This window comes from Amphiura filiformis, chromosome 11 (genome assembly GCF_039555335.1).
Source record: "Amphiura filiformis chromosome 11, Afil_fr2py, whole genome shotgun sequence".
Lineage (NCBI taxonomy): Eukaryota > Metazoa > Echinodermata > Ophiuroidea > Amphilepidida > Amphiuridae > Amphiura > Amphiura filiformis.
The window spans coordinates 29,351,391-29,369,842 of NC_092638.1; the positions used below are offsets into that span (position 1 = coordinate 29,351,391).

An 18,452-nucleotide genomic window follows, 5' to 3' on the forward strand; every position below is an offset into this window, starting at 1 on the left:
TTTTCATGACCTTTATATAACCTCGACATTTAAATGTTAATAAAAGAGTGTAAAAAAAACATTTTAAGAACATTTCTGTGTTTGCTGGGTTCAAATATTTTAACATAATGTTATTTAAGTATTGACACAATATTTGGCAAAAATGTTTGCAAAAATAGTTTACAATAACATTTTTGAAAACATTTAAATATATTGTTGTAGTGTGTTTTCATACAAAACGTTTTAAAACGTTATCATGACCTTTATATAACCCGACATTTTAATGTTATTAAAACGTTTTTACCTAAACCAAAAGCCAAAATATAACTTATTTAAAACGTTTTCAAAACGTTTTTGTGTTTGCTGGGAAGTGCCAAGTCTGGTTAATACTATTTTCTAAATTGTATGATATATTTTTGTTACAACCTGTATATTAGAGTTTGTGTCTTTTGTAACTTTTGATACGAATGAGCATGATGAGTTCGACTACTGCGTATGCTCTCGGAAGGAAGTTTTTCGTAGGGAGTCCGACCAAAGATGTTACACTATAGGCTATATAATTCAATCAGTTTCCTTACTGCAAGCACTGCTGTATGTGAATACCATAATGGCACAACATATCAAAAAGGATTTCATGCCTTGCGCATACAACACCGGAGCAACCAAGCTAGACTTTATTAGTGAAAGAACAGAGGAAACATGCGACAGAAAGGTAATAAAAATATTACTTTAATTTTAGTTTATTCTGACAATGCATGTGGTTGAAAACTATGAAACTGCCTTCGACTTGATTGATCAGGGGTGCAAATTGTGATTTCTTCCTCAGGAGCAAGGTTTTTTAGGCTCAAGATTTCCTCAATCATATCAGACATAAAACAGGTTTGTTCTTCACTTCGAAAGATGACAATGGTAATATATATAGGATGTTTTTTAAAGAGACTCTACATGTAAGGCTTCGAGCTTTCAAAAAGGGCTTTTGGGAAGCGCGCAAAAAATTGGTATCTTATACTAGTTTGGCCCATGATTGGTGTGAATTTGGATGAGACACGGGCTTCTTTCCTTTTCTTTTCCTTTCCCCCCCCCCCCTCCGTCTTTCTCTTTCATTTTTTGTCACTCTGCTAACTTTCCCTTTTTGCGCTTGGTCTTTCTTCTTTTGAGTGTTCCTTAACAATATCATTTGAAAGGTACAAAGATTGAATTATATGAGACTAGCATCTTTTTGCAGCATGCCCTTAGTTTTAACTTCCTCAATTTTCGCATCAATATAGGGAATCAAATTTGCATATCATGTTCAAGTAGTTTGATTTGGCCTTCTCTATTTGTTTCCTTTAATTTCCTCAAATCGTGCTGGTCAGTAGGAGCCACTTGCTGACCCTTGTATCTCCATTTCTGTTACCATGGTTGGTTACTGCCTTTTCTATGTTTACCTCTTAATGTTGATGGGTCCATTTCACTATCCTTTAGAACTTGTTCAATGCTTTATGTTCTCTTTTAAATTCCCCCACAATTTTCCAGGTCATCATTTTTTAGTATTGATACACTGAATTCCTTTATGACTTAATCTTTTTTTCATACAATACCCATTGCATTAAATTTGACTGTAAATTTCCTCAAATATGCATTGTTACCCACATCCATACTGTAACACCAACACCTTCATCTTTTAATACTTAAGGCTCTTATTTCTTAATCATGTGAATTCGTCAATATTATGCACAAGTGTCTTCCTCTCTTCCATTCAGTAGCTTCACTGCTTCACCTATTAACTTATTATCTTTTGCAGAGATCTGTATCCCTCTTCTAGCTCCTCCTCCTCCTCTTCTTGTTTCCTCTTTCCCTCTTCCTATCCTCTTTTCTAACTTAATATTTTTGCATATTTGTGATGTTTACACATGTTCCAACTTGCACTTAAATGGAATCGGCCTAATGTGTTGTCTTTGTAGGTCATCAGGGCAAAGTTCGACATAAAGTCATATTTTATTTTATTATGACATTATGTCCTCCCATAGAACTGGATGTTATATGGCCAAAATAACCAGTGTGATTTTTTTTGTCACTTTACCTTGTTTATTTCAGCTTTAAATGGACAGCAACCCTTCCCGGCAATTATTAGTAATATTATTTCAACATTTTGAATAAAGAATAACAAAATTAAAATTTGACAGAAATCGTACATTAAGGCTTAGAGAGTAGAAACAAATGATCAAATCCAATGGGGCGGGCAGCTAATACGGAGGCCAGGGGCAATTTCCCCAAACATGAAAAAACATGGACTGTGCTTTTCCCAATTTAATGTTAGTTAATTCCGATTTTTGACCACCACCTCCATCCACCCGCAATATAGCAAAGTCGTTCCCGTTTCGCTAAACGCCGGTATTCATGGTATTTTCGGCTTTTTTTTTTTGGGGGGGTTCTTGCATCCAAGTCATGGAGGACAAGGGAGTCTTTATTTGAATCCCGTTTGTTCAGCAATGTATCCAAAATGTTGCGATCAAATGGGGTAATTCCCATTGGTATCACATTAGAAATTGACTAGTACCATTATACATGTTATAGTCTTTAATAATTTCTTGTTGCGGTATGGGAATATACAAGATCATATTTAATGCTCTGCGTGCTAGCCATGCGCTTCAACGGAAAAAGTTGAAGTTTTGAAATATTTTCTCAAAATATCAAGAGCTATCTTAAGAACTACTGAACCAATACTAGGCTTGTTTGTACTCATTTTAATGTATTTTTCATGCTGATTCCAAATATGGTCATGAAAATTTACATTTCTGAATTTTTTGAATTTTTAAAAAAAATTTGAAACATGTCGTCTGCAGTTGACACCCGCGTGAAGAGAGTTAATACACGGATACAACATGTGCTTCTTGGAAACTAAACAACTTTTGACCAAAGTCAAGAGGAGCTAGGAGTTTGTGTTTCCTGTCAAAACCAATGCGACCATCAGTACTTCCTGAGCCCGGTATGACTTGCAGTACTGACAAAACAAAAGTAATGGACAATTTGATGTTATTGACCTATGGGGCAACACAATTTGCAGCAATTTATTCAATATTTAAACAAATAAATATTATAATGTTTGGGTTGGGGTATTAATTGTAATGAGTAAAAATGATCAAAATTAGGCAAATTGTTTGTCCATTACTTCCTTTTGTGGTAGTTTGTCGTAGAGTGTCTTACACTTTGTGTGTATAAAAACTTAATAAACAAATATGAAATTCTTTAACTTTTCAGAGACAATACTCAGCCATACTTCTATTTAGCAAGAAGATCATTTGAAAAATGTCTATAACTTCCTTTTGATGGTTGGGCAGACTTCCCAGTATGACCTGTAGCATCGCAAAAAAGGGAGTTTAGCTTTGTCTGTGGATATCTATTTAAAAATATCATAAAAAGAGGATGCTAGGATCACGAAATATTCCTTAAATATTTCAGTTACGATAATTCTAGATGCATTTTGGTTTCCATTTCTTTCAGTTTGTAGACGATGCGTTTATGGTTGTTGACATTGGAGATGTGTTGAAGAAACATAACGAATGGTTGAGTGAACTCCCTCGTGTTACACCGTTCTTTGGTAAGTTATCGTTACCTGTTGCATTGTCTTCTTGTGTCCGGGTCTTCTTGTGTCACATGGTGTACAGACACCTTTTTCCTTTGATGGCAAGTTTACATTTTTTATGGCAGCTGAAAGTGAGAATAAGTGCACTGCGTGAGTATAAACAAAGATTTATAACAAAACTTGGCCTAAGTCGCATTGAAACTGCACCTCACACAGTGTCATCGCCCGATATCTTCATGGTAGAAATCGCCATGGTAGGTTGAATCCACAGCCACGCATGGCCATTTTATTCCACCTTTAATATGAGACGCAGTAGCCAAGTGACCTGACTAAGGCTACTGACAATAGCCGGGGTAATTGATTTCTCGATGTGTGAGTAAGCTTGTATACGACATTGCGGTCAATGGTCATACTGCCTCCACTGGAGTAGTGAGTGCAGCCAGGGAACTTAATATATTATCGGGAATTGCCTCTCACGCATGATCGCACACAGTGAATGCCCCCGTCATACTCCATGGCAAGCGGCAACAGGCAAGACGTATTAACCAATGACAAGCTTCGATTGTGTCCGTTTGTCTGCAATGCGCGTGCGTCACGCCGCTCAGCGACAAAAGTATGACACAAGCATTTGGTCGGACCTCATCTCTAACATGATAACTGACATAGGTCAATATCCTTCCCGACATGCTTAGTAGCCAAGTCCGTAGAAGATTATTATTCTTGTGATCCACACACTATGTACACATTATACATTTGGCCACATTTTATTATACGATAAATACAAATTTATTAAACATGGTAACACATATTCTCTAGCAATCGGTTATAGGATGGAACTGGTAGGCATATTATAAATTCGGGATATTAAATATCTTCCTGACCAGCCTGATCAGCGCATGGTCAAAGACGATTCCTTACTAGCCACAGACCGTCCGCTGGAACTAGTTGAACATGAACCATTCGTTATAATGGCTGTTGGTCGGACCTCATCTCTCCACATCGATTGAAAAATTGTTATCTATAATCCCCGACATTGCTCTTATGAAGTCACATCCACCTGGTGCAGCTATAGCCCGCGCTGTAGTCCATACAGCTGATGGACACCTTAATCGATGCTATATGGTCCCTGGAGCTGTGCAATTATGAGCCATTTGGGAGGGAAAAAAAGGAGGGGGCGGGGTTATGTAAATTTCTTGCAGATATTCGTTTAGCAAAGACATCGTGAAATATGACAGACACACTGCCCAGCAAACACAAAACGTTTTCGACATCATTCGCAAAAGGTTATAAAAGGTTGTCAGAAAACGTTTAAATGTCGGGTTATATAAAAGGTATATTAAGAGTATAAAACGTTTTCATAACCTTAAAAACATTTTTGATAATCTACTGCTCAGCAAACAAAAATGTTTTACAGAAAACGTTTAAATGTCGGGTTATATGAAGGGTATAAAAACGTTTTAATAACATTTCAAAAACATTCTTGAAAACTTGATACAAAACATTCTAAATAAAATGTTATTTTGGGGTTGAAAAAATATTTGGCGAAAAATGTTTGCCCAAAATATTTTCAATAACGTTTTAAAAACGTTTTCATGACCTTTATATAACCCGACATTTAAATGTTATTAAAAGGTTTTGAAAAATACATTTTAAGAACATTTTTGTGTTTGCTGGGTTCAAATATTTAAACATAATGTTATTTAAGTATTGACACAATATTTGGCAAAAAAATTTTCAAAAATAGTTTACAATAACATTTTTTGAAAACATTTAAAAATATTGTTGTAGTGTGTTTTCATACAAAACGTTTTAAATCGTTATCATGACCTTTATATAACCCGACATTTTAATGTTATTAAAACGTTTTTACCTAAACCAAAAGCCAAAATATAACTTATTTAAAACGTTTTTAAAACGTTTTTGTGTTTGCTGGGTGTCTATGAAGCAGTATAATACACATAATCATGCAAACGTAAAATCGGAATCAACTAAAATTTTGGGAATAAGCTTTTTTTGTGGATATCTACTGAAAAATGTCATAAAAAAGGATGCTAGGATCACGAAACCCTCCTTTAATTGATTGCTGGGATGTTGTCAGGAATCATGCGCACATTTCGCATAATTTATATGTATTTCGTATTTTGACGTTATTTCGTGGAACAATACTACTGTAATGATTTAAATTTTATCTTTTAGCGGTGAAATGTATGCCGTACACGCCAGTGTTGAATGTGTTAGCATCGCTTGGGTGTGGCTTTGATTGCGCCAGTTTGGTATGTAGACAAAAAGACTGGTAAAAATGGTAAAGATACGGTAAATTTGATTGTGACATGAGCCAACTTTTAAAGTTTTAGTTACTTTACCACGTAACTGAAGTGTTTATGAATCTCCACAAAAGAGAGAATCTAATAAACAATCAAAGATTATCAAAGAAAATTCAAGCAGTATATCGAGCAGTGGCGGAGCGTAGCCAGGGTACAAAGTAGAGCAGCTACTCCCCTTTGAGAAGTCTTGCACCCAGGAATGCTAGCTGCCCTGATATGTAAGATTTTTAAGATTTGTAAGATTGCCCACCCTCTGAAAAGGTGCCGGCTACGCCACTGATATCGAGGGTTGAGAGCCAGAAAGCAAGAAATGCAAAAAGCTGTATCCTATTCATTATAACAAATGTCAATATGATTAAGAATAGTGGAATTTAAGGGTATACGATGTATTGTTGGTCGAAGCAGCAAAAAAATGTAGTTCACAGCATCTTGCGAATGGTAGTGAGCTTTAGCAAAATTGCATTGCTCAATTCATAGCGAGCGTGTAGAAGAATTCAAATATCACAGATATACTTTTGATTCTTGAGTTATGTTGTAAAGAGGGCTGAAACAACAACACTTTTGTAAAACGTACATAACTCATTAACAACAATAAATTAAGCCAGTTTTCAAAGTATATGATTTGTAGAATGAACTTTTGCAAAACACCAAAGTGTTATTTTTCATATATTGATTCAGATAATGAAAATACCCAACCCCTTAAGATATTCATTAATATTCCTGTAAGTACCGAGCTGCGTCTTTCTGGCGCTAATTAACCTTTTCGGTAAATCCCATAAGCCTTTGCAAGTACACCTGATAAATCGTCATTTGACGTCACGCCGATCTGCGCCGATGCGCACATCGTTTATCGAACATCGTTTCTGCGCATTGTAAGTCGGCGTGACGTCAAATGACGAGTTCTCAGGTGTACTCGCAAAGGCTTATGGGATTTACCGAAAAGGTCAATTGAAATCTAGAATCTCCGAGTTGCGGCTTTTAACTTCCAATGTTGTTAATGGTGGAATGTGTTATACCGGGTGTCCCAAAAGTCCCTTAACATTGTGAATTTGCCATAACTTGCGTTGGGTTAATAGTGTTGTTACAAAAATTGTACAGTATGTAGATAATTCTTTTAGAAATGTTATGATACCAAACATGCCTATGTGGTCATGACCCTTTGGCATGAAATTAATGGATATCTACCGTACCGTAAAACCCACTTTTATAAACGCAAAATAAGTCTCGTCATTTGAGACGTGAACACGATATAACGTGTTATCATTTTAAAATCTGTTTTGTTTAATCTGGCTGTGTTTGTTTGATTGTTTGTTTGTTTGTTTTGCGTAATCTTTATTTTCTGTTTTATCTGGGTTTTATATGGAAACTGCTTAAGATCTTTTCTGAGGATTCAATGAACAGTTGTACGGGGTACGTTGTTCTCCATTGAAAGTCGACGTACTGATCGCCTTGGGCTTTTCGCCACCGCTCTTCAATGTTTGTAGCCGATCTTCCTGTTCTTCCACGTCCTGCCCGAAGTAGATCATGAACAGATCCAGTTGATAGGAATTTCAGCACTAGTTGCTGGATTCTATTTCGGCTGGGTAGTGCATAATTTACATTAAACTGTTCCTTAAACATTGCTTCAGTGAGTTTGTCCGACTTTGTCTCGGCAAAGAACCATACGACCTGAATCCGTTGATCTATAGGAAATTCATCTTCACTTCAACTGTTTTAAAGTAAAGTTTAATATTGTCAATATATCCTAATTATAATCTAAAACAGCAGTCACGCTTACGCTAAGCCATGTAATCCATGAATGTTCATACCTAAATGTAGCGTGCGCAGTGAGTGAACCAACTCTATTGTTCAGGGAAGCACATCATTCATGTTCTTGAACAAAGAACACGTGAGCTTGCTTTTGTGGGTTTGATACACACATATGTACAGTCGCACAGTAAGGTCAAAGGGTCATCAATAATGCTCTTTTTGGTATCAGAATAATTCTAAAAGATCAATCTATATGAATATGTTCTCCATTTTGGCATGAAATAGGAAATATTTGAGATATGACCAATTCACAATGTTAAGTTACTTTTGGGACACGCTGTAGTAATCTCTTTATAAACACCAGCCAAGCCAATGACCATTCAATTATCTATCATAGTTCTGTATACTTCAATATCAAAAAAGTGCTTTAAGATGGATCAGTGTCAAGTGTCCAGTACCTCAGTATAATATTGTTAACCTCAAGTGGTATGAAGGTCAAACTGTGTCATCTCTTTGGAGAGGTGTTGCAAGGTGTGTTTTTCTTGTCATTAAGTTTAGGTAATCTATGGCCAAGCTCTCCCTTTTAAAGGAATATTAATAATCCCTCTGACATGTCTGACCACAGGAAGAAATTGACCGAGTTTTAAGCATGGGCGTCTCACCATCACGCATCGTCTACTCTCATACCCGGAAGCAGGGGTCGTATCTCTCATATGCTGCAGAGAAAAAGGTTGACCTTATGACCTTTGATGATGAGACTGAATTGTTGAAGATAAAGGATTCGTTCCCAGAAGCGAGGTACCTAATTTCTTTCACTTATTCGGGTTCAATTAAGAAAATAATGTGCCTTCCTCACAGGATATACAGATTAATAAAAGTCTGCAAAATATTAACATATTACATTATAGTTTGTTTCTAGTTCTTGCTGTTCGAATCATACTGCTAATATTTATTACCATTTCGCTAGGAAAAAGTGTTTAAGTTGATTATGCGTTATTTTATCTTAATAGATTATTACTACGGTTGAGTATATTTGATCAAACAGCCCAAAATGCATTTGGCTACAAATATGGCTGCCACCACAAGCACGTCAAGTCGCTTCTGGAATTTGTCAAAAAACATGGACTACAAATGGTCGGAGTTCAGTAAGTATATACGATCAATTTCTAATTTAGAGTTTCTTTTCTTTATCAAATTGTTCAACTTTTTTGCCTTTTTGTGCTATTTTAATCCTATAAATGTATATTTGTGTCCAAATTGAGGGCGCTATTTATATATATTTTAAATTTAATAGCAGGCCCAATAATATGAGTTATTCCTTTCATTTCATGATACAAAGTAGTTTGAAAATTTCCTTGCTGTATGTTACTCATTTTTATGTTTTAATGCCATTATACATGTGTCTACCCCTTGTAAAGATGCAAACAAGATTTAAGATAAATAGCGCCATCAGTGTTCAACTTTGCTTAAAAATGAATACAGTTATACATGTCATCAAACAACCGTGTTACCAAAGTAACACATGCACGGTAGAGTCTGGTCCCAAGTCGCTTCGAAAGGGAGATGGGCACTCCTGCCTATTATATGTTTATCTAATTATGTTATGTTTTGTAGTTTTCATATAGGAAGTGGAAGTTCAAACCCGGCGATGTTTGAAAATGCTCTACAATTTGCAAGGAAGGTTTTTGATGTCGGCAATCGTCTGGGTTTCAATATGAATGTTTTGGACATAGGAGGAGGATTCCCTGGATCTCCACGTTGTGCCAATCCGTTTATACTGGTATGCTATTTCCTAGCAAAACTGCCCTAAAATTATACTTCTCATAACATGTTTGATAGAAGGATGTATCTGACAGTTTCAAAAGAGAAAATACCGGGCACATCCTCTTCTGGAACAAACCCAATTGCCATTATAACTTCCGGTTTTTGAGAGCAGTTTATGGACACTTTGACCTGTGCCATATTAGGGGAAATTGCTGTAATTATTATTAATTAATTTATTATTGTCATATTGATATCATTAAAGATATTTAAATAATTAATTTATTCAATAATAATATTTTTTGGGTTTGTTTTTCATTCTTGTAAAATATTTTAGATTATATTTTGTAAGCAAAAAAAAATCTGTGTGAATTTTCCCAATAGGTCAGAGGGCAAAGTGTCCCAAAACTGCAAAAACTGTCCCACAATGCATTGCAAACTGCCAATGCCGATTGGGCTTATTGTCCTGATTGGATAAAAAAAAACCTATCGTTTATCTCCTAATTAGCGTAAATTCATTTTATATCCTTTCAGTTTGCAAGTGCAGTTAGAGAAGGAATAGAGAACTATTTTCCTCCTGACTCTGGCGTAACCATCATTGCTGAACCAGGTAGATACTATACTGAGTCAGCAGGTACACTTGTAGCCAATGTCATCGGCTTCAAAATTGGACCAAAAGTAAGAAGATCTACTGGAGGAAGCGGAAGCGGAGTTTCCAAGCGAATTTCCAACCCAAGTGGATATAGTCAAAAAAGAAGATCCAGTACACGCCCTGTGTTGACTCGTCGAGCAAGCACGGTACAAAAAAGACTTAGCCGTTATGATTCCATCAGTGAGTGTCATCGTCTCTATTATGTATTAGTTATAACTAACAAACAACCCCCAATAAACATATCAAAGATGACTTCATATCGTAGTTAAATGGCGACCAACAGAGAACATCATATATACTGCGCACAAAGAGTATCCGAACACTTAAAACATGTAAAACAAGTCATTTCTTAAGAACACAAATTAAACACTTAAATTACAAAATAAAGTATTCGATGGATGGAGATTCCGTCAGGCTTTATTGAACCCGTTACTAAAGGTAGCAGAAATCACCTAGTTGGAGGATATATCTAAATTTGTCATTTTTGAAATTGGACCTTAAGACATTTAAATGCGTATCGATCAGTGGAATAAAATCTCATCGTGCCAAATAAGATACTAAGACCAAAATTCTCCATCTATCGTCTACTTTATTTTGCAGTAAGGTTTAGTGTGCAGTAAGGTTTAGTGTCTTTAAGATATTGCTTTTGTTTTAAGTGTTCGGATCACTGCACAGTGATATGCCACTGAGATATAGATCAAGTCAATAAAGTCCAATTCCGATGAGGGAATTAAAATCTGTCTATTTCTTTTGAAATTTTACCAGGTCATTTTGCCGAGATTTCTGGTATACCAGCGCAGGACAAACCTTTGACTTATGATTACATGTATTTCGTCAACGACGGGTTATTTACATCTTTTCTGCGAAATTTGTTTGGATTCCCTGTTCTGCCTCCAAGAGCTCTGAGAGAGGTGAGCATTTTAACTCCTGAATTGTGGTAAACTAAAAAAAATTGCCTCAAATCTAAAATACAATGTTTTTTTAGTATCTTTTAAGTATATCAGAAATTCTAGGAAGTACGTATAAAGAGCATGAACATCATATGTGGCTGGTACAAGGCGTTACATATTCTCTAATAATTATTCTGATAATTATTCTTAAAATTAAACGTCTTACTATTCTTACATATAGGTGGACGATGATGAAATGGAACATGAAAGCATGGTAATGGGCGAAACTTGTCCTGAAGAAGATGTCATAATAGACGAGTGTATGCTGCCAAAGCTTGAAGTTGGCGATTGGATGGTGTTTGAAGGTAAGTATTAAGAACGATTCCCGACTCCTACTATGACACCATGTTCCAGTATTCCAGTATTGCAGTACTATATTAAGACCAGTTTGCAATCAACAGTATATAGCTTAGGCCGTATTTAATCATAATTTGACACTACACGATGGCATCTTGATACGAATGTTCCATACAATTTTCTTTGGTATAATTTGAAGTACAAACTTCCTTTGGTTGTTGATATGAGAATCATGGAAAAGACGATTATACCTGCAGTATTTTTCCAATCCCTGTGGTCATGGTGGTGTATCATTAAAGCCATAATGTGTGATTTGCTCCACAGCAACGCCCTCAATATTTTTTCGAATTTCTACTTTTTGCACCACTGTAATGGCCATTGGTGTACATAAATGCCCTGTGAAAGGCCAAACATGAAGTGCTTTAATTACAGTAAAATTCAACATTTATAATAAACCGGCTATCTCCGGTTTTATTCTGAGCTCACTAATCGAGCTCGAGTGCTGAATAAACACATCGCGTGCGAGTGACATTGAATCAGTGACGTACCGTATACACTGTATTCACATATCGCTATTCGTCTTATGTCTTGTTCGTACTTCACATCAACTACGTGTAGCTGTGCCAATAATCATGATAATAATACGATTGGTGAGATTATACACACATTGTAAGCGCTGTCCGTCTTGACGTATAATCTGTGTGTATATCGCTATTCGTCTTGCGTCTTGTTTATTCGTCCTAGCTGTGTAAAACTACGCCAATATTCATGACAATAATACGTTCAGTGAGCTGATACATGCATTGTAGGCGCTGGAATGAAATAATAATTTTCTTCGTTTTACCTCGTTTGTTTGGCTCGAAATTAAAAGGAGACAATGTGATCAGTAGCTATCAGTTAAAATTAACATTTAAAGAGGAATCTATTCTTTATGCAAATCACACATTATTGCTTTAATTAGCCATCTTGCTCGCATGTGGGTTGGATGTATTCGACGATGCATAATGTACACACTCCTTTCACCAGTAAAGTGAAATCATATCAGGTCAAAATAAGGTCAAAGATCAAAAGTTGAGTAAGTTTTACTCGGTCGCCACGTTTTTTTAAAGGTTACCGTTTTGTTTTTACCCATCTGGTTATTACTTTGGAGATAAACCATTACTCAACTTTATACTCAACAGCTTTACCCCCGCGATTTTCTACACATCCGAATTTACAGTGTATGTTAATACTTTGTAACATTTAAGAGGTTACATCTTTAACAAAATTGTTGGTCCAGCGCTTTATCATAGGCAAGATTCTCATTTTGTTGATGCATCACATACTTTATTTTCTGTACAGATATGGGAGCATACACATGCATGTCAACAGATTTTAATGGCTTTAATAAGAAGTTTTTCTACTATGCTGTGCCGGACAATGTGTGGTAAGATTTGGCTTATTATTCGCCGTAGAAGTGGTGATATAATTATGTTTATTGTTGATTAATTACCATAGCAATTGTTGAAAACAATTTTTGAATGTATTGCCATGCACTATAAGTCGGCTGCACTCATCGCCTGTCATGTTTGTGTATGTCTGCAATCATAGATTGAATACAATACCACTCTTTTTGAAGACACTAATCGTACAAGAGTGAAACGTACATTGATGGGAATCTTCCATGAAATTACGATCCAGGTCTTAATGCCAATTCTTCGATAATCAATGTTGCGATGCAGAGTTACAACGTACGTCTAGTGCAGGGCAATACATTCAAAAATTGTTTTCACCTTTCGCTATGGTAATAAATCACTACTTCTACAGCAAATTTAGGGTAGTGTTTTTTTTGTTACTGAAAAGAGGGCCTGTGATTTTTGCACTTATAGAATAAGAAACTCCGCTAGAACTATTCTTGACAAGTATTACGACATATATGTATGCTAACAAATCATTACTTTGGCCGCAAAGTGTAAGCCGTATTGGCGATATTGGCGATCTCTCAATTATGTTGTACTTTACGAGCTGGAGCAGAACAAAGTATTTTGTTGATGAATACAAAACTGATTAAACCATACAGCGAAAGGTCAGCATGTTACCCATGGGGTCGACGATACGTAAGGGTAAACTCAAAATAGCGCAAATAGCGCGACAAGTTGAGCGAGCCGTGTACTCTCAGATGTGTGATGTTGCCAGGTCCGAACGCAGTACCGGCGTCAGCTGCATTCAAGTATACTTAGGGCACAGGCATGGAACATTTTATTATGTGTTATTAATCTATGGATAAAGCCGACACGTATACATACCAATGACGTCAACATGTTTCTGGCGGCTATATCCCTGATTCAAGTTGGCTGTCTTACACTATGCTGATGATTTTATATCAAACATTTTGAATAAAAGGAACTTTACCAATAGATTCATAATAATGTTGTATTTTCATTTCTATTTATGCAGGCCTTATATCCAACCACTTCTTGTTAGGTGTACAGACGAAGCACATGCCAGCCACATTTCCCACCAGGCTTACAACAATGGTGTGAACGCGAGCCCCGCCAAAGAGATCCTTCAATATGTCTTCTCGCTTGAAGAAGTTTGAAATATTCGATGATTTTCATGCTTATTATTATACTCGGATGAGTAGTTCCCACTGGGAGTGGGGTGGAGGGGGGGGGTGTGTGTAGTCGTACTTCCATTCTGTTAAAAAATAGGACCTATATTGGGCCCAATGATGTTTATAAAAAAGTGGAACTTTTCGCATTTGAGTCTGGGTGCGTCACCTGGTTAAACATGTATCATCAAAGTACGCACAGGATCGTACATGTAGTTAAATAGGGAAGGTAGTGTTTAAGACGAGAGGTATGTCGTTAAACCCACAAAATTGTAATACCTCCAGTGATTTTTTTTAACATCCCTCAAGGAGCAATTTTTAAATACCTCTCAGGGAGCAATTTTTTCTTTTCGTGAACTTAAAATTCAATTAATGCAAATTTTCGAGCGCTTTGCGCGGAACGGCTTGGAGAGTTAGAATGAGACCCTTTCAAGTGTATCGAAATCTTTAGGTCGCGTGGTCGTCGATAGATTTCCAATATTGTGGCCCCCTGGTCTCGGAAAGCTGGCTACACCATTGATTTTCTTTGATGTTAAGTTATTAGCTTTACTGACAATATTCTTCAACATTACACGTGACTTCATTGTTGTACAAAGGGATGTTCACACTACCTTTCCTTAACCTTCAGTCCACCAAGTGGATTACATGGGACACTCACGGTCTTTTTGCACTTGCCCAGCATAATCGTCCATGTGATACTTATTGTGCTGATATAAGCATTTCGGTCGTCCCCAAACAGTATAAACAGGGCCTTTTTCGTTCTACCGTCAGTTCGGCAGCATGCGAGCATAACTGACACTAGTCGAGCTCCTAAACTAAATTTAGTATACTATCAGCATCCCAGTATACTTTTCCCAGGATATTTTCCAGTGATTCCTCCTCCATATGTGGTGTGATCAAGCAAAATCAATCGAAGTCGGTCATATTCAATTTTCAATTTCTTATGGGATAGTAATAAGCATTTACAAAGCTGCATTTTGCAGAAAACCCATTGAAATTGAACAACCAGTTCAAAATAAATGATCAATTAAAGAGTTTCCGTAACAATAGGAAACAAAAAGAAATATTTCCTATGAATATTTCCGACTAATTTTGCTTTACCACATCACATCACATATGTAGCCTGGATAAAGCAGATGGTATCAGAAATACCAAGTCTCGCGGTATCATGAATAGGAGTGTATACCTTACCGCCCCCATTGGTAAAAAAAGTTCTGATATTTTCTTGTTGTGATGCAAAACCAGATCGTTAACATAATGAAAGGTTTCCATAACATTCATCAGAAGTGACTTTAACATCATTAGCTTAGCACAAATGAGAAGCGTACTTATTGAAATCTTTTTCTTGCTTATAGCATATGGTTCGAGTTTCACGTTGCGTAAGTCTTTTTGTAGAAAACCATTCAATCACCTTTAAAGTGAGTGCTTGGCTGGGTTCACACATAACATATAACCTTGGCTACAGACCCATATAGGAACTTCAGAACTTCAGGTTTACCCCCGCTCACAATATCGGGAGGAAATTGACTACAACTTGCAATGTGTATCTTCCTTTGGTCCAGTTTTAGTCACAATTGTCATATCTTCCTTCCATATCAAGGAGCTGTGCAATAATTATGAGTTCCGGGCGGGGGGAATTTTCAAACGGCCTGCCAAAAATCGCTTGCCTTCTTTCGACCCACCTAAAATCGCTTGCCCCTCTCATGGCCTGTCAAAAAATCTTTACCGCCCCTTCGCACATGCCACATTTTTGGGATCCCAATTTGCAAACCTAAAATGGCGTAGATATATATTGCGAATGCAGCGAGCAGGAAAGCATTTTCGTACTGTTTCCCTAAGCCATTTTAGAACGTTTTAATTAAAAGGCGTCCTACGAATGTGTGCCAATAATCGCTTGCCCCCCTTCCCTTGGCTTGCCAAAATTGCTTGCCCCTCCCCTTTAGGCTGGCCAAATATTTCTTGCCCCTCCACAATTTGACCCTCCCTAGGGCCCATTATTATTGCACAGCCCGGTAAGTATCCTGAACAGACAAGGTATGATTGTTGATCATAAGTAAATTAAAAAAAACTGTTGTTTTTTATGATCCAGTTTTAACTAGAGCTAATTGCGCATACACATATACGCGACCTTAGCAATAGCTAATTAACTAGGCCTATAGCTAATTAGCCCAACTATATAGCATGGATAGATGTAAGCAGTAGTATATTGCTGATTTTACTGAGAGAGGTCTTTTTTTGAAATGCACTATAACTTTGGAATTTGGCTAGAGACCAAGGTAAATTTGTTAGCTCACCTATAGCATATGCAAGTTCAAAAGGTCCAGCATATGTATAATTCATTGGAATATACATGTATGAACAGATGTTTGTAGTATTATTATTATAATCATAAATTATATTACATGATTATTTTCCATAATATTACAGTATGTGAAATCATTTTGATAAGGCCAAGTAAAATAAAAAACATGTTTTAAAAAGGAGGAAGAGGGGCTTTTTATTTTTTATCGTAAAATTGGTGCAAATACCCATAATTAGAACTGAACTGTTTTAGCGCACACAATAATGCCCGGAAAAAGGAGGAGGCCTCTATTTATATCTTGTTCAACGAGATAGGCCTCCTCTAATTATCACAAAACCTTCCAAAAGTGTTTCTTGTATATTAACAAGGCTATAGAAAGCATCTTTACTCCCTAGACATATTTTTTTTAAAGTTATAACTGAATTTCAAAAAATAAAAATATAAATTGAAGAAACCTCAAAAAAGGAAGCGGGAGAAGACGCGAAACATGATTATTTTTTTATTCGGCCTAACCAAAAATTATTCAATATTCATGTAAGGGGTGGTGCAATAATTATGTGTACCCGGGGGGGGTGAATTCTCAAAATGGTCTGCCAAAAATTGCTTGCACCCCCCTTTGGCCGTGCCAAAAACCTTTGCCCCCCCTTTCGACGTGCCAAAAAACCTTTGCCCCCCTTTTGACGTGCCAAAAATCTTTGCCCCCCCCTTACACATTTAAAACCTTAAATTGTCTTAACATATAATGCGAGCGCAGCGAGCAGGAAATTTTGCATATTTGAACGTGTTTGTAACGTTTTCCTACGCCTTTTTAGGGCGTAATATAGAAACGGTGCCCAAAATATCTGTGCCAAAAAATGCTTGCCCCCCCTTTCGACATGCCAAAAATCGCTTGACCCCCCTTTCGACCTGCCAACAAATGCTTGCCCCCCCCTTTTGGCCTGGGGGTTACACATAATTATTGCACCACCCCTAAATATTTCTGTGCAACTTTGGTCATGCGCTATTATAGTGCGACTTCCTAAGGTATTTTGCTACATACTGGAAGTAATACCTACATGACCTTTGACCCCAATGACCTTTGACCCAATGACCTTTGACCCCAATGGATGTATGCAAGTAATGTCATGCTATATTATAATTTGTGGAATGACTTAGGGCGGTATGCACAAAAGTGTTCCATGTTAGACCAGGTCTAATTCTAGACTTGGTCTAACTAGACTCAGTCTAAAGTTAAACCTGGGTCTAACTTTAAACTCTTGCACAAAAGGAGGTTTAACTAAACCTGGGTTTAAGTCTTAAACCTTCAGTCTAAGTTTGACCTCAGCTGAGGTCAAACTTAGACCACTGAGGTCAAACTTAGACCAGGTCTAAAAAGGTAAGTTAATTGAACTGAGCATGCTCAGTGAACCATTTGGTTTAATTTCATCAGTTATTAGTTTTGGTAAGCTTAACTTGGCTTGAATTTGTGCTGCAATATGGCAAGTGTTGATGTTAAACCAACAATAAGATCATCTAACTGGGAGCCAAGAGAAAAGGATTATCTACTACAGTTGATTTCAGAGCAAATCAAGATTATAGAAAATAAGGAATGTGACAAATCGTCCAAAAAGAAGAAGGACAGTGCATGGGCGGCAGTACACCTTGGTTTTACGTCGAAGTTTGGGAGTATCAGAGATTTAAAACAGATAAAGGAGCAATGGAAAAGGATGAAGTTGGCTGCAAAGAGGGAGTTTGCACTGCAGAAGCCTGGGCAAACGGGTGGAGGCCCACCTGCTCCACTGCCATCAGCTATGTCTTTAGCAATCAAAGAACTTGTACCACAGGACTTTCTACAAATGTGTAATTCTTATGACGATGATGGTACCATGTCACTCCCAGCTGGTACTCAGTTGGCCCCTACAGATTTCCTAAATTCGCAGGGGTTCCAACCTGGAACAGTTGACGATGACAAAGAAAAGTAAGTTTATTCATGATATTATGTAATAACGGACCAACGGTCACCTTCCCAATCCTAGGCTACAGGCCTAGTTGGAAAAGCCAATACTCATGACAGTAGGCGCTAGCAATAAAAACCCATATTAACCTTTGACGAGAGTGTATACTTCCACTAATAATGTTGAGGCGAAAATAACAATGCGTACAGCGTGACAGCACACATACACATATACAATCATGTACTTCAAGTAGCTGCAGCACCGGCGACTAATGAGCGCCTGGCGACAATCTATGCTACCAAATTTTAGTACCAAGTAGGGGCGGTATAGGAAATTGTCATTGACGAGG

General features: G+C 37.0%; 2 protein-coding genes across 2 annotated transcripts; both read left to right on the forward strand.

Annotated features, from left to right (window-relative positions):
• Positions 1 to 491: 491 nt before the first annotated feature.
• Positions 492 to 13,886, forward strand: LOC140164693 (ornithine decarboxylase-like). The gene is made up of 11 exons (XM_072188047.1): positions 492 to 691; positions 3,463 to 3,559; positions 5,741 to 5,817; positions 8,243 to 8,415; positions 8,628 to 8,762; positions 9,232 to 9,397; positions 9,913 to 10,210; positions 10,796 to 10,941; positions 11,162 to 11,285; positions 12,619 to 12,703; positions 13,714 to 13,886. Exons 1-11 carry the CDS (start codon positions 587 to 589, stop codon positions 13,853 to 13,855), a joined length of 1,548 nt encoding a protein of 515 aa, XP_072044148.1. The 5' UTR covers positions 492 to 586; the 3' UTR covers positions 13,856 to 13,886.
• A 3,724-nt stretch (positions 13,887 to 17,610) lies between these two features.
• On the forward strand, positions 17,611 to 18,331 carry LOC140163617 (uncharacterized). Its single transcript, XM_072186931.1, has one exon. The coding sequence runs from the start codon at positions 17,645 to 17,647 to the stop codon at positions 18,128 to 18,130; it is 486 nt and encodes a 161-aa protein (XP_072043032.1). The 5' UTR covers positions 17,611 to 17,644; the 3' UTR covers positions 18,131 to 18,331.
• The last annotated feature ends 121 nt before the right edge of the window (positions 18,332 to 18,452 follow it).

Bases quoted from the DNA above. Each gene is read 5' to 3' on its own strand.
- LOC140164693 (XM_072188047.1), top strand. From the start codon at position 587: ATGGCACAACATATCAAAAAGGATTTCATGCCTTGCGCATACAACACC. The intron at 5,818-8,242 runs GTATGTAGACAA...GTCTGACCACAG, and splicing joins GCTTTGATTGCGCCAGTTTG to GAAGAAATTGACCGAGTTTT. The intron at 11,286-12,618 runs GTAAGTATTAAG...TTTTCTGTACAG, and splicing joins CGATTGGATGGTGTTTGAAG to ATATGGGAGCATACACATGC.
- LOC140163617 (XM_072186931.1), top strand. From the start codon at position 17,645: ATGGCAAGTGTTGATGTTAAACCAACAATAAGATCATCTAACTGGGAG.